This window comes from Mustela putorius, unplaced genomic scaffold (assembly GCF_011764305.1).
Source record: "Mustela putorius furo isolate JIRA1106 unplaced genomic scaffold, ASM1176430v1.1 tig00003863_pilon_pilon_pilon, whole genome shotgun sequence".
Lineage (NCBI taxonomy): Eukaryota > Metazoa > Chordata > Mammalia > Carnivora > Mustelidae > Mustela > Mustela putorius.
The window spans coordinates 10,844,117-10,860,639 of record NW_025422015.1 but is presented as its reverse complement, the minus strand read 5'-3'; the positions used below and the strand labels follow the sequence as shown (position 1 = coordinate 10,860,639).

The window sequence follows — 16,523 nt, the reverse complement described above, 5'->3', positions numbered from 1 at the left end:
TGTTTTTATTGCTAACAATAAAGAGTAATCCCCTGCTTCTCTTCTTCATACGTTCTTATGAAGCATGATGGTTCTAGAACCTTCTGAAACTGGGGAAGTCGGCCTCACCATGCCAGCAGATGCACTTCAAGCAAAATCATTTGCTGACCTTTGTCCTGTGGACCAGCAGGTTGCCTCTACTTTTAAAAATGATTCCACCTTTGTATTTCTGGAAGTGTCCTTGTCTGGCCACAGCTCTCTTCTCCCCTGTGGAGCCCCTTTTTGCAGTTTTGGGGTCTGCCCCAGTGCTGCAAGTTTTCATTTTGCCCCCCGCATAGACCGTGCGATCTCCCTTCTCTATCAGGTGGGCCCGTCACACATGCTGTGCCGTTTGGATGTGAGAGCCGGCCTGGGCTCCTCTTGCTGTCCTGCTCTGCTAACTTCTACTCTGATAGTGTCTTCCACATCAGCTCCTTTCTCTTTCAGGAAGTGTTCATTTATTAAGTCCTTGCAGTGTGCCAGTCACTGTGCTTAATGGATGGCAGCATTTCTTTTTCATGTTCATTTATAAAAATAGAACATGCAAACATTCAGAAAAATCACTTCCATTTTCTTCCTTTTAAAATAACATTTAAAAATTCCACTTTCCTTTTAAAATGTTTGTGTTGTTTTATTCATCTCTTTTGATGTCTCCTTAAATAACTGTTCCTGCTCCTTGCAGAACCCTGGCAATGACCTTCCTTTCTTCTGCTAGAGTGGGATGCTTGCTTCTGGAGTGGCCATCCCAGGGACCTCTGCCTTCAGCAGCCAGTCCTGCAGGGCTCCTTATGCTGACCTGGCAGACTGGATCCTGGCTGCTACAAAGCCTTGGCATCACTCAGCAGCCATGTAGCGTTAGCCTCTTCTAACACAGATGACCCTCAGCTCCTGGACTTCACCTCTGTTGATTCCTGGCCGTGGCCATTTCTGTTTAGAAGTAGCATAATTGTTGAGAAACCCTGCTACACGTGTGTGCACACACACACACACACACACATGCAGGAGGCCTGCCCTGGGAGGGTACCCCAGTTTCCTATTCAGACCTCTCCTCACCTATCTGGGTGGAGTGAGTGGACATGTGCACCTACCACTTCTCTCTACCCATCTCGTTAAGGGATTTGGTGGTACTCCTTCCTTACCTCTGAATCTCATTACTTCTGTACAGTTTTCCTGAGATAACTGTAAGAACGTTTACAATTTAATCCTCAAATACAACTTCTAGGAATTTTTCTCTTAATTCATCATTCTAGGTAGGTATTTTTGACTATTTGCATTCTAGTAGTAAAACTATACTTTAAAAAAATAGGATATCTTTCCTCCTTCACTGGCCTGTTCTATAAGTTTGCATCTGAGGTCAGCCTCTGCGTGCTTGGGGATAAATTCTAAGTGCTTCAGTGGTGGGCATTTTGGCTTAATTCTCTTTAATGTAATTTTGTTGATTATAATGGCATTCCATTCCATTAATATACTAATATGGAAACAAAGGCATGATTTCAGATTTTATTTATATCTTTGTGCTTTGGAAAAGCAGTCTCATGAGAAATCACTCAGCCCATGAAATACCATCCTTGATGTTACTTTTTTGGTTTTGCTTGTTTTTAGAAAAGTTTTCCTGGCTTTTCCTCTTTGTAATTGTTTTAACTGTACCAGCAGTAGCGTTGTGAGTATTTTTAGATGTTATTAAAGTCATGTGAAAAATCCTTGTCATGTCAGCATGTGGATTTTGTTAATCTTTAATGTGAGCAAGAAATAAGGTAGAGGGGCACCTGGGTGGCTCAGTGGGTTAAGCCTCTGCCTTAGGCTCAGGTCATGATCTCAGGGTCCTAGGATAGACCCCGCATTGGGCTCTCTGCTCAGCAGGGATCCTGCTCCCCACCGCTCTCTCCCTGCCTCTCTGCCTATATGTGATCTCTGTCTGTCAAAATAAATAAATAAAATCTAAAAAAAAAAAAAAAAGAAAGAAAGAAGGTAGAATTTCCTAGCTAGAAAAAGAAATGAGTTAAAATATCCTGTGACACTCTTTTTTTTTTTATTAGAGAAGTTGTATTCTAAACAATAATTACTCTGATGAAAATATGAAAGGGATTGAATTCGACTGTGAGAATCTTGAGGGGCAGAGACTATACCATTTCTGTAATGCTGTGTAGATGGTATGGACAAATAGGGGAGTTAGTTCGGATGGTGGAGACCTGTGTAAACTTCATGAAGATGATGAAATAGCCACCCCCTCCCCCTTTTTGGCATGGGAAATGTTTAAGGATTATGAGTCATTGGGAGTTGTAGATATTTTAGAAAGATCACTCTGGAAAGGTGGATTGGTGTAAGGAGAGCCTGGAGGCAGAGGGAACACTGCAGGTGGCTTTGTTGGGAGATGGAGTGAAAGAGGATGTGGTTGAGGTGGGCGGGAGATGAAAAAGGTCATGGATTTCATCAGCAGTTCCACCATCCCTCATGTGTGGTGAGAGTAGTTTTAAAGAACTCTGAACACCAAAAGGTACTTTCTTTGTACTTCATTTAACAGTAAACTCGAGCTTGACCTAAATTCATTTGTTGGTGAAATCTGACTTGAATTGCTAGGGTGCTTTTAAAAAAAGCTCTCCTTATCTCACCATTCATGACACACACATATTTCTTGCAGAACGATGAATACGTTTGCTTGGGGGAGGAAATTGCTCTGAATCTTGCTGTTTTGTTTTGTTTTAACGTAACATATTCCCTCTTGTGCTCTATTAACTTGGCTCAAGTGGGAAAAGTTCTAGTTCAGTGAAACAACTGGTTTAAGGGTTTTGAAAAGGGGTTGTGAAGCTCTGTGTGACCTTATGTTTACATGGTAAGGTTGATAAGACTGACAGAGTAAATATGAAGAGACTTGTGGAAGAAAAGAACATTCCCAGCTGGGAAGACTCCTCAGTTAACGATGACACCTCCTCATTAGCTTGAGAAGATATGATCTCTCTTGAAGAGATCAGAAATGTTCATGGGATGCTGCATGATTTATTGAAAAGGACACAGCCTAGATGTTTGAAATGCTGCTTGTGTGCAGGATCTTGGACTGAATCACGAATCCCTAGGAAAAGAGGACAGTGGAGAAATTTGGACATGACCTGTGGGGTAGTTCGTAGTGTTGCATAAGGGCTAATTGTCTGGTTTGACAGTCATCTTCTGGTTATGTAATATGGTAATATCTGGGGAGGCTAGGTGAGGGGAATATGAGAACTCTTGGTACTATTTTTACACCTTTTTTGGTAAATCTGAAATTGTTTCAGGTTCTACGATAGAGAAAAACAGTTGCTCGTCATACCAGGACATGACGTCATCATCCCTGCTGCTTTTATGTGGAGAATATCTATTAGTTGGAGCATGGTTTTCTTGGAGATTCAACATCTGTAATAGAAAGTCCAGTAAAATTTCAAAGTCAGATCTTCTCCCTCTCTAATTTTTTTTTAAAGATTTTATTTATTTGACAGAGAGAGAGATCACAAGTAGGCAGAGAGGCAGGCAGAGAGAGAGAGGAGGAAGCAGGCTCCCCGCAAAGCAGAGAGCCCGATGTGGTACTCGATCCCAGGATCATGACGTGAGCCAAAGGCAGAGGCTTAACCAACACTGAGCCACCCAGGTGCCCCCTCTCTAATTATTTTTAAAGCTGACCTTGTTTTTATCATAAGAAGATTAATTTAGCATTTTGTGATCTGAGAAAAATGTTTGATTCTAGCCCAAGTGCACGTGGAAGAATTACTCATTGAAGCCAGTAGTGTCTAGAGAATTCTCAGGAAGTGCTCTAATGTCAGTGTTCACTTGTACTTGGTCTTCCTGGTGTTGGACAGTGTGTTTGTCACTAGATTTTGTCTGCTGCTTTGCAAGGTTGGATGTAGGTTCATTAGTTAGGACTGACCATTACAATGAGATGTTCAAAGCCAAGATGGTTTGTAGATAACAGAAAGGTTGAAGAAAATGTGTGCCTTCCACAGCAAGGTCAGCTCACCAGTGCCTGACCTTGTGGAAGCTGCTGGGCGTGTGCCTTCCCCATAGAGAGAGTTTAGTCTCCCAGTGGCTGTCTTGCTTCTATACCACCTCCTGGAATTTCAGCTGATTCGTTCTGTGATTCTCTCTCCAGTCCAATCCTTTCTTTCCTTTTCTATGAGACAGTAGACCTAGGCTGGCAGCCAGTTGCTGTTGAACTATAATGGAGCTAGTGGTATGTACCAAATTTGATTATTGCTGTCAACACTAGATTGAATAAGAAAGTGCATACCCTCAACAGATACTTGCAACATAAATGGTCTATTGATTTCCTAAGAACTAGAAATGAGGTCAACGTGTAATCTAGCAGAAAGGGTCTGTGGATAGAGTGGGTTCTCATATTACAAAACAATTTTAAAAAGTGCCCCCTGTTAGATCTTTTTAGAAGAACTTTCAGATGCCTTTGATAAGCTGATCGTTGCTTCTGATTTTGTTCACCATCAAGTTTTTATAGCAACTCTGATAGAGGCTTTGTGCTTGTGTTTGATCAATGGTTTGCTTTTCTTGTATGGAACCTACTTTAGAAGTTGTACTAGATGACACAGGCCATATTTGCTCCTGAGCTATGATGACATTTTCACTTAGCTTAATATGAATGTTTTAGATATTTCCCACAATGGAAAGTTCTATTTGACATAGGAAAGTTCAGCGGCTAGTTTCATAGTTAGCTGTAGGCCAAGAAATAACTAAAACAATGGATTACATAGAGCTGCCTTGGGAAATGGAAAATTTCTTAGGAGAGGGATGAATCATGTTATTAATATATGTTGTAAGGCTTGAGGTCTTATATTGGAAAATAAAGAAAAAAGTTATTTTTAAAGCTTATGGCATTTTTGTATTTTCTTTGTCATATTTTATATAGGTTTTATTTTGTTCATTTTTCTTTTTATAGGGATCAAGAGAATGAAAATCCTAAAATAGGTTGTTTTAGGAAAGAGATAGTTAACATCATTGTACATGAATTTGTTCAAATGGAACATGAAGTCTGAAAAAAACTGTAATTCCTCTGAATAAGATTAGATAATCTCTTTGCTTTAGAAAAAACCCAATGACCTCTTTAAGTTAGAGCTTTTGAATTTAAAATTAGGTAATTCTTTGAATTAGATCGGATAATTCCTTTGAATTAGAATAATTACTGTCCTCCCCATATCACATTTCCTTTTTACTTGAAGTATGGATGATACACACTGTTACATTAGTTTCAGGTCTACAACATAGTGTGATTAGATAATTGTGTATGTTATGCCATGCTTGCTATTGGTAAGTATAGTTACCATCAGTCGTCATACAAAGTTATGACACTGTTATTGATTGTATTCCCTATCCTGTACTTTTCATTTCTGTGACTTATTGATTTTATAACTGAAAGTTTGTACTTCTTAATCCCCTTGGCCTAATTTTCCTACCACCCCACCTGCTCCCCTCTGGCAATCACAGGTTTGTTCTCTGTATTTATGAGTCTGTTTCTATTTGTTTGTTTGGTTTCTTAGCTCCACGTATAAATGAAATCATACGGAATTTATCTGTCTCTGTCTGATGTATTTCACTCAGCATAATACCTTCCAGGTCCCTCTGTGTGGCTGTGGATGGCAAGATCTCATTCTTTCTTAGGACTGAGTAGTATAGATATGATATATCTATATATGCCACAGCTTCTTTATCCATTTCTTTATCGAGGGATCCTTAGATTGCTTCCATATTTGGCTATTTTAAATAATACTGTGATAAGCTTAGGGGTGCATATATCTTTCTGACCAAAATCCCATTTTTAAGAGGTAAGGGGAAAATATTGCTAGTATCTAGATCCTGACCTGTTCTTCTTGGCTCCCTTCAAAATTTGTGAGATTCTCAGTTGTGAGCCATACCTGGTCTAGAATGTCTTCTTATACATAATTAGGGCTATTCAGAGGCTGCTTTAGTTGATTCTGTTTGCTTATTATTATTATTTTTTAGATTTTGCTTATTTTACTTTAGAGAGAGAGATAGTGTGTGTGTGTGTGTGTGTGTGTGTGAGTGAGTGAGCTGGGGGGGGGTAGGGGCAGAGGAAGAGGGAGAGAGAAACTCTCCAGCAGACTCTCTGCTGATCAAGGAGCCCCACATGGGGCTCCATCCTGTGACCTAGGGCCAAAACCAAGAGTAGGACACTTAACTGACTGAGCCACCCAGACACCCCTGAGTCTATTTGTACTTAAGAGGAAGACACAGATGGAAAGACAAAAGGAAAGAATGATTTGCCAATTATTGAAATATCATATTTACCTTGAGAATTTCATCGTAAATGTTTTCTTGAGCAGCCCTTTGGTAGAGAAAGAAGGGCCAGCTGCTCTAGCAACTTCTTACTGGAGATGTGATTCAAAGGGCAGCATTTATTTAGCTGGTATGAACCCATACAGCTGTGCCAGTTAAAAATGTTGACACTTTTTCATACTGGTTGGAAAATAGCCACCGTTCAAGCCAGACACCATACGGTCTCGTTTCCACACTGTAGCCAGTATCCATTTTAAGTCGTCCCCATGCTTTACTGGTAGTTCTGTATTTTGAGTTTTGAGTCCTGCCTACAGAATGGAGATGTTTTTGGACCGCTGATAAAATTACGCTTTGGTAACCACCAGGGAAGTGCATATCAAACCACAGTGAGATGTCCGTTCATACGGACTAGGATGGCTGTAATTAAAAAGGCAGATAATAATAAGTGTTGATTACTACGTGGGTAACCTGGAACCTTCATACACAGCTGGTGGGAATGTAGGGTGGTGTAGCCACTTTGGAAAACTGTGGTTTTCCTAACCAACAGAACCTCTGCTGGTTCTTCCAAAATGTTAACCACGGAGTTACTTCATGACCTAGCAGTCATAGAGAGAATTGAAAACACATCAACGTAAAAATGTGTTCGTGAATGCTCATCGCAGCATTATTCATATTAGCCAAAGGTTAAATACAACCCAAATGTCCATCATCTAATGAATGAATAAATAAAATGTGGGGTATTGATACAATGGAATATCATCCAACCATCAAGAGACATGATGTAATGATACATGCTACAATGTAGATGAACTTTGAAAACATACTAAATCGAAGAAGCCTGTCACAAAAGTCCACATATGCTATGAATTTATTTATATGAAATGTTCAGGGAAGGAAAGCCTATAGTGACCTAAAAGTAGATTTTCATGGTTGTCCAGGGCTGGCCAGTGGGGGAGAAAACAGAGAGAGACTGCTTTTTGGGGTGGTGAAAGTGTCCTGAAATGCATTGTGGTGATGGATACATTTAACTCTGGGACTATAGTAATAATCCTGGAATTTGGTCCTTTAAGTGGGTTAATTACATACCGTGTGAATTATATGTCAATAAAGCTCTTACCAAAAAGAATTGGCACTTGGATGGCTCAGTCGGTTAAGCGTCTTCCTCTGGCTCAGGTCATGATCCCAGGATCCTGGCACGGAGGCCTGCGTCCGGCTCCCTGCTCTGTGTGGAATTTGCTTCTCCCTCTGCCCCGCCCCCATCCCGCCCCCACAGTGCAGTCTCTCTCTCTCTCTCTCTCTCTCTCAAATAAAATCTGTGTTTAAAAAAAAAAAAAAAAAAGAAAAGAACTGGGCTTTGACCATATGGCATGGTCTGTGGCACTGTGCCTTTGGCGGCTTTCTCCTCAAAACAATCCGAGGAAACAGGTGGGGCCGCTACTCCCATTTTACAGATTTGGAGATTGTATTAGAAAGTATTTTGCCGGAGTCCTACAGCTTCTAATCTAGGAAACACACAGAGATAAGGAGGAGGAGAGTGGGGCAAGTCCTGGCAAGTTCTCTTGATCATACCTTAGCCAGTAGTGGGGACAGAGATGGCTTTTACCTTAAGCCCCTGTGTACTCTGGCAAAGATACATATTCCACAGAATAGGAAAATCTTTGCTTCTAAGTGAAAAGTTTCTATTTCAAAGCAGGAGGGAGAGAAAGAAGAGAGAAAGAAGAGGGCGAGGTACTATGGGTCATGATTTTTCTCACTTGTTGTGTGTGGATAACCTGTGCAGAGCAAGAGAACCCAGCACATACACAGAATCAGATAGACTGGAAAATATGAGTCAAAAGTTTTACTTCTTATTTTATACTCTATGTAGTGAAGCTTATTTTTTCCCCCACAATAGTAGTGTGTAAGGGATTAAGCAGAAATGCTTTTGAATTTCATTTTTCCAAGGTATATATGCATATTAAAGGAAAATAACAAGTCCAATTTATTCTTTGAAGTATAGTTAATATGTAACCAAACTCTTCAGCCCCATTGGGCACCCAGGGCAAATGCCTCTATTTATATATCCACAGTAGGTAGGGAGGTGGGTGGAGGTGTCCCTTACCAGCCAACACTGTCAAAACAGGAAGCAAAGTTATAATCTCCTTGTAGTAGATTAGAAACATTCAAAGGCCCTGAGTTGTGACAATTAAAAAGAAAGAAAGAAAAAAACACAAGACAACAACAACAACCGTAATAAAAAAAAACGACCTAAGGACTGCTAAGTGTAACTTCCTGTCTGGTGTGCAGAAGAGGCTGGGTTCGGTTTAGTCAGATCCTCTCATGGGAAAAATAAAAGCCACCCCAAAACAGGACATCCCAGTGTGCAGTTCGCAGGCTGCTTTTGTTGTCCACTTCCCCTGCATCGTTTTTTCCCTCGTCACTCAAGCACTTGCAGGTGATGAGCGGCCCGGCAGCCTCCCCGTTTCGTTGGAAAAAGTGCAGACTTGACTTTCCAGGGCCAGGAGCTCTCCAGGCCTGCAAGCAGTTACTAGGTAAGTCTGTCCGCAGGCATGATTCCCAGCCCGGGAGGTTTAGAAAAGGGGACGACAGCAAAGACAGGGATCTCCTAGTCACTTACTGAACAGCGGGATTTGTTAAGTAGCAGAGCTTCGAAGGCAGGGCCTGCCTGGTGAGGGGAACAGACCTGTTTGCACTTCCCGGCACCACATTTGTCTAGACTGGTCTGCTTCATCCTTCTCTTCGAATGTGATTGTTTACCCCTTACTGGCTTCTTTAGAAGAAGCACTCAGGGGTCTATAAATCCACTGTGACAAATGTGCATCAGTTTACCTCCCTGTATTTTCAAAGTTGGTTATTACGTGGTTTGCCTATTTATTGTGTAAACTTTCCTGTGTGCTGTTGGGTGGTGACAGAGCTCATCCCTGCTGTACCTGCCTGTTTTATTGTACCGACTAAAAAGATATTTCCCCTTTTAAAATATGTGGTGTAGAGCTGATCGAAGGGCGAAGAGGACATTTGTACTTTGAGAGGGGACCGTAAGTGACGGGGTTTTTGTTTTAGTACTGTGCTGTCCAGGAGAAACAGAGATGCAAAACTTCATGCTGGATGTGGTCATGGACGTTTCTCATTGGGGTTCACCTCTAGGGTGACCTAGCTTTCCTGATCGGGTCAGAGGTCCATATCTTGTATAATGCATATATTCATGTACCAGTCTTATAATCTCTCTGAGAAAAAGGAACAAAACTCAAGTGATGGGTATGTTTGACCTCACATTCATGCTTGAATGTTGTCACTGTGGGAAAACTTTCAGGCTGGTTAGAATTTTTGCAATATGTGTTTCTTCCCTTTGGAATCACTCTTTACCTCTTGTTGTTTTCCTTCCTAACTCCGTGGGAATGAGGTGGTCAGTGCTGGTAGGCATGTTTAAACTAAATAGTTGGAGCAGTCCCTATTTTCTTAGTCAGTTTGGTTTCTTGGCCAAGTGTAAGAGGAGATCAGCGGGCTATTACTCATTTCTTTGGCTGTTACTTTTCTCTCTTACTTAAAGAATAACATGCTCTCAACTGAAAATTAAAATACTGTTCAGGGACCAGAATTAAAACCCCTTGCAAAGGAAAGGTCTGGCATCATGGCCTTTCCAAGATATCTCTGGACTCTGAGTTAATCTTCTTCCTCTGGCATTAATAGTCCCCACAGTCGGCTTGTCTTGCTGCAAAGGAAGGGCTCCAAGTAACTATGGTGGTGAAATCAAACGACAGGAGAAAAATACAAACAAATCTTAAAATAGTAAGCACACTTTAAACGGAGTAGACTGTAGCTTAAATATGAATTCTGGTCCATTTAGCTAGCATTCTCTCCTGCCCTCTGACCATTCCAGTTGCTTTAGGAAAAGTGAAACCATTAGAAACAAACATTTTCAAGGCATGTTCTTTTAATAAACAATAGCAAACCCATGTGTACTTGATTTCTAGTTCCACAAAGGCCTAGGCTCTCTTCTCACTGGTTTTTGGTGAACTGAATATTTTTGTATTTGCTGCGTAGATCTCTAGTGTTCTTGTTAGAAATAAAAATACAAAAAATACATTTTTAATGGATGATCTATTTCATTGTACCACATGGCCTTTTTTGATTTTCAGAGCAGCTTTTATAACATTAAAATTTGGGATGAATTTTTTTTTTGGGGGGTGAATTCTGTATTTACAAACTTGAAGTGAGGTAGAAAGAATAAAACTGTAAGTGTTTTATGTTAAACTTTTGACTCTAAAGAGTTGATATGCAAAAGATGTTGCAGAATTTAAAGGGAATAATAAAAAAGAAGATATACAGTAGAGGGAATTTTAGATACATATTTGCTCAAAATTAGCTATTCAGTGTTATTTTTGAAATTGCTGATCCTTTGGTCTATGGTCTGGTCTGGAATGGAAAACCCAGTGTACTTGCCTCCCAGCCATCTGCTGAGATACAACAGGGAAAAAATAGGGTAAGTTGAAATCTGAATTTCTATAGCTGTCTATCTATCTATGTATCTATCATCTGTCTGTCTTTGATATTGAATATTTTTATTTTACAATATTAACCCAAAGCTTTTGTGACATAATTCTTTTCCTTTTCTTAAACTTGATGTCTGTGTACAAATGATCAAATGTTAAAAATAATCTAATTGAGGGAGACCAAAGTTAAAAAACAGTCTTGAAATGTGACATAAAAAATTATTTGGTGCTGTTCTATGGCTGGCAGGCATCTAGTAATGCACAGATGATTTATGTCTAGAAGTTGCCCTGCTCAGGAAGCCATGCTGGGAGGCCCAGCTTTTCTCACCATCCTTCCTGCTTGTTTGGTGGCTGTCAGGACTCTATGTCAGCCGTTTCCTTTTGAGATGAGTTGGTTAAAATATCCGCAGCCTTGGCTCCATGTTAGAATCACCAGTGTTGAAGCCCCACAGCCAGAGGTTCTGATTTAAGCAGATTGAGGCCTTGACTTTGTAGCTCTTCAAAAACCCCGAGTGATTCTACCGTAGATTCAAGGTGGAGAAGCACAAGGGAATGTTACGTGTTCCCTGTGAGACTGAAAGCTCCAGGAAGAGGGCAAGAAGGAACCTTTGTCACCATTGTACCCAGCCCCTAACTGTGTGCCTGGCATGCAGGAGAGGCTTAGTATCTGTTTGTGGGAATGAATGAATCAATTCCTCTGAGTAACAGGAAGGCTGGGAGAGGGTCGGATCTCTTGGTTTCCAGTTGGTGCTGATGTAGGAGAGTGTTATATTAGACTGTGGCTCCTCTAAATATCAGCTGTCATCTGGGAGGAAGCTCCTGGAGGAGATCATAGGGGAACCAGCTAACCTTGGGGCACACTGAACAGCCCTCTCAAGAGACAAGCCTGGCAGTTGGCAGTGTCTTCATGAAGCAAGGCAGGTTGAGAATTTTGGAACAAGAACTTCATGAGGGGCTGGGGTGTCTGTATGTGTGAATGTGGAGGTGGGGCTGGTGGGGGACACCACCAGGAGGTTCTCTGGAAGGACATGTGCAAGGGTTAATTCGGAAGGAAGGAGTGTGTTTATCTATGCCAGATATTAAGGGCTTCCTGACTTGCTGGTTGACTGCATCAGAGTGTAGTAAAGTTAATCTGGGAAAATTTCTCAGGGCTTATACATTTTCAGCTGATCTTAATGTTTATAGAGAAAATGTATTGTTGGCTTGTAAGACTAGATGGAATATAACTTGCAGAGGGGAGAGGGAAAATTGTTAAACTGGACAAAGAAGGGTGGACCGAGTGAGTTGTTTGAAATAAAAGAATTTGGGGTGAAATTCAGATATATGACTAATATGGTATGGAACAGCCATTCAAGGTATGGACCAGGGTCTCTGTTCCCCCTATAATTGACCGTGTAAGTCACTGAACCTCTGAGCTAGGTCTCCAAACAGTTCAGATTCCCCAGGGAACATTTTAAAGCACCTTGCAAACTGTACGAACATTCAAGGTAAATACGAAGAATAAGTTCTGTAAAAATTATAAAAATCTAGTCAGTTGATGGTGAACTTTGCCTGATGCCTAGACTCTAGGCATAGGAAAATAAAGATGATGTTCATTATGGTGCTTAAAATATGTTTAAGCTGACGCTGTGCACCCTGCCATCATTTTTGTTGTATTTTTCCTTGGCATTATTTGAAAGGTATGCTTATGACATGGGTGCTGGATCCGTTTCACGTTACAGTTGGGTTCTTTTGACCTTTATTTCGAGGGCACCAGGTGCTTCCTATTCTAACATTTGCCAATTCCAGGTTTGGTTGGAGGGCCATCGAAAAGGCTGGTAGGAGCAAGGGCTGGGAGGAACGCTGATAGAATCTGGGGGCAGTGACTTGCTCGATCCTGCCCCAATATTTTGCCCTTGATTTGAACAGTTCAGTGCACTGGCATCTCAAGTAGTTTTTTCCCACCGAACTAGAACTTTCATTGTTCTGCAGAGGAAGATGAGTCATAGCCTAGTTTTACCATTGTGTCAAAGTGAAATTTTAATCTAGGACTAAAGGAACACAGGTCCAACTTTTGGTCTAAAGCAGAGGATTGAAACTCGGATAGTGAGCTGGGCAAACGAAAAGGCGGCTCCCAGTGAGGTGGCTGTCAAGTTAGAGAGGCATTTTACTAAGAAATTTTCGGTCCCCAATGTAATTCTTTTTTTTTTAAGATTTTATTTATTTATTTGAGAGAGAAAGATCACAAGTAGGCAGAGAGGCAGGCAGAGTGAGAGGGGGGAGGCAGGCTCGCTGCTGAGCAGAGAGCCCGACGTGGGGTTCGATTCCAGGACCCTGGGATCATGACCCAAGCCGAATGCAGAGGCTTTAACCCATTGAGCCACCCAGGCAACCCCCAAATGTAATTCTTTTTTTTTTTTTTAAAGATTTTATTTATTTATTTGATAGAGAGAGATTACATGTAGGCAGAGAGGCAGGCAGAGAGAGAGAGGAGGAAGCAGGCTCCCTGCTGAGCAGAGAGCCCGATGTAGGACTCGATCCCAGAACTCTGGGATCATGACCTGAGCTGAAGGCAGCGGCTTAACCCACTGAGCCACCCAGGCGCCCCCGCATTGATACTTTTAATTGCTGACAATTGCAAATGTAATTCTTAATAATGTATTTAAGCACCTTTAAAAAAAAAAAAAGACAAAAAACCTTAAGTAATCAGCTTCTTTCTAAAAAAAATTCAGTGCAGAATAAACATTATACAGAGTAGAAAATTGTCATTCCCTTTCCCCATCCATGGCCATTGTTAATAGTTTTGTTTGTCCTGCCACACCTTTTCCTATGAATATACAAATGTGCAGCTTTATATCCAAGTTCCCACAAGCAATGTGGTTTTTATTCTTGAACCAGTGTCAGAAACATCCAGCATTAGTAGCATCCCCTTAAAACAAATTGCTGTAAGTAATGAAATGTGTACATGTATCTTAGTTCATTTAGGTAGTTACTGGGGGCAGGTAAGTGTTACTGTTACATTGCTGTCCATGAAGTGTAGAGAGATGAAAAGTAGTATATAAAGGTTTGAATTTACAATTGCTTTTTTTTTTTTTTAAAGATTTTATTTATTTATTTGACAGACAGAGATCACAAGTAGGAAGAGAGGCAGGCAGAGAGAGAGAGGGAAGCAGAGAGCCCGATGCGGGGCTCAACCCCAGAGTCCTGGGATCACAACTGGAGCCGAAAGCAGAGGCTTTAACCCATTGAACCACCCAGGTTCTCCTACATTTGCTTTCCTTGAGAGAATGGGAGAGTGCGCATATGCACACAAGTGGGGTCCCCGGGGAGGGTCAGAGGGAGAGGGAGAGAGAGGATTTTAAGCAGGCCCCGTGCTCAGCATGGACTTACCCGGGGCTTGATCTCATGACCCTGAGATCATGACCTGAGCTGAAACGAAGAGTCTGATGCTCAACTGACTGAGCCACCCAGGTGCCCGAACTTGCATTTCAACCTTCCTTCTTTCCCTCCTTCCTTCCTTTCTTCCTGTGAAATTGAAGTTCCCTGCATATGTTTAATGGCTCTTCAGACAAATTCTTCAATGAATTGCCTTTTCATGCATTGCACCCCTCCTCCTTTTTTTCCCTGTTTTTTGGCTACCTATGTTTTTTAAACTGCTACCGATTCTGAAGGAAATTCTTACAAAACAGCAGATTTTGAATGACTTAATTGAATTTCTTTTGAGTTTGAAGACAGTTAACTTCCAGCTTAAAAGACAGAATTGATTTCTGGATCTCTGAGGTAGAAGTTTGAGTCTTTGGATTTAGATTCTGTCTTTTTCCTTGTCTCCTTCAGTGTGGTAGCAGTCATCATCATCCCAGACCATGCTGAGACTCATGATTGTTGAGGTGCCCTCACAATTTAATTACATTTTCCTCTAACAATAACATGACTTTCCTAGGGAGGTATATCCCAGGGGTATCTATAGGATGCTCATTTTCCCATGTTATTTGTGGAGCATGATACACTTTCTGGGAAGGGGCTGTGGAGTTGGACTTACACTTGAATCCCAGTCATCCTGCATCCTGAGTCTGTTTCCTCACTTGCAAAATGGTGATAATGAGGCTGTTGTGCATCTTTAACGGTATATCCATGTAAAATTCCTTGCACATTACTAGGCAAATTGCAGGAAGGATTATAGCAAATGGTGGCTGTTTTTGTTAGTTGAGCCTTTCAAGTTAATCCAGGAAAAATGAGTAATAAATAGAGATAAGACATGAGTTTATGCATCATCAAACTGAATATTGACCAGTTTGTCCTCATCCTTCAATCTAGATTTGTTAGTGATTTTTCACATCATAGCATCAAGGCTGTAATTCTATGCTGGACTCACTTAACCGCAGATCCAGTACGTGGCAAGAAATATAAAGCTATGTGCATGACAACAAATGGTCTGCAGTTGCTTGGAGAGTATCTTTGTGGCAAGGTGCCCGAAATGTTTTGCTGGTTTCAAAGTTCACTTTCATTTGTTCAGAAAGGTTTTTATTGTTTGCAAGCAAGCAAGGCAAGCAGAGGTAAAGGGCACACAGCCTCCCATATGATTCTGCGCTGTATGACCTATTTGCCTTTTGGTACCTTATATAAAAAAAGCTTTATTTAGACCGCAGAGAGGACTATTTCTCCAAATAGAGGAGAACTGTCATAATGGTCTGGAAACATGATAGATTTCAGTTTAATGCCACTGATCCAGATAGTGTGAGAGGCTGGAATGCACAGAGGTTGTAAGATAAGCATCTTGCACACATTCTTCCAGGTCACTTGCATATCATCAATGGAAATGTCTCATCAGATAGCAGTCTTCTTGGCCCTCTGAGAGACAGCTCCTCCTGTACGCCAATCCTGACCCTTTTCTCCTGGCCCAGTAGCCCCTAGCTAAGAAAGTGCTGCCAGAGTCTCCTGGCTTTGACCTGGTCTGTTTACTTGTTCTACTCCTGAATTATGTGCCTTTAGCTTCTGCTTCAGTGTTTACACGGTAACTCCCTTTCTGGTGTTCATAGTGCCTGGATTGTGTTTGATAGAGAAATTTATTTCCCCAGCAGATTCACTTTCTCTCTAGATAACTCCAACCCACCCGTGCAATCTGGGATCTGGCATTGCTCTGAGAACTGTTTAGTTAGTTTTTAATAAATATTTAATGGCTAACTCTGAATAACTAGCATTACAGCAGGAAAAGGAAAAGCATAGTTTGTGTGTGTGTGTGATTTATGGGACATTTGGGAATAGAGGAGAAAGACATCATGAAATGAAAATCCTTATAATATTTTACCTCTGCCATGCAAATGCTTTAAAACAGCTATTCTATTCTCTCTTTGCTCATGAGTTTGACAGATCATGGTGGATTTTGTAGGGGTAGATTTTAAGCTGGGATGTTATGGCTATTTTGCAAGTAGGTTGAGAAAACAGTTCTCACTGGATTTTTTTTTTTTTTAAGATTATTTATTTATTTGACAAACAGAGATCACAAGTAGGCAGAGAGGCAGAGAGAAGCAAGAAGCAGTCTCCCTGCTGAGCAGAGAGCCCAATGTGGGGCTTGATCGCAGGACCCTGGGATCATGACCTGAGCCAAAGGCAAGGCTTTAACCCACTGAGCCACCCACGCGCCCCTCACTGGATCCTTCTTATCTATCCACCTTCTTCCTACCTATTTCTTCTGCTGTTACAAGGAGAATCTTATGTTCTTATTTGTTTTTGTTTTTTAATTTTATTTTTTCAGTGTTCTAAGATTTGTTA

At 41.1% G+C, this 16,523-nt stretch overlaps 1 protein-coding gene across 5 annotated transcripts in view; it reads left to right on the top strand.

Moving 5' to 3' along the window:
* The window catches only part of UTRN (utrophin), a 500,711-nt gene that overhangs the window by 45,955 nt on the left and 438,233 nt on the right, over positions 1-16,523 (top strand). For 2 of the 5 annotated variants that reach the window (XM_004752760.3, XM_004752756.3), the window contains exon 1: positions 7,618-8,816. The exons of the other annotated variants lie outside the window; for them this stretch is intronic. In XM_004752760.3, coding sequence (XP_004752817.2) covers positions 8,723-8,816 — 94 coding nt within the window. In that variant the 5' untranslated portion in view covers positions 7,618-8,722. Of the gene's footprint in view, positions 1-7,617; positions 8,817-16,523 lie in introns of those variants that run through there. 5 annotated transcript variants of the gene reach the window in all.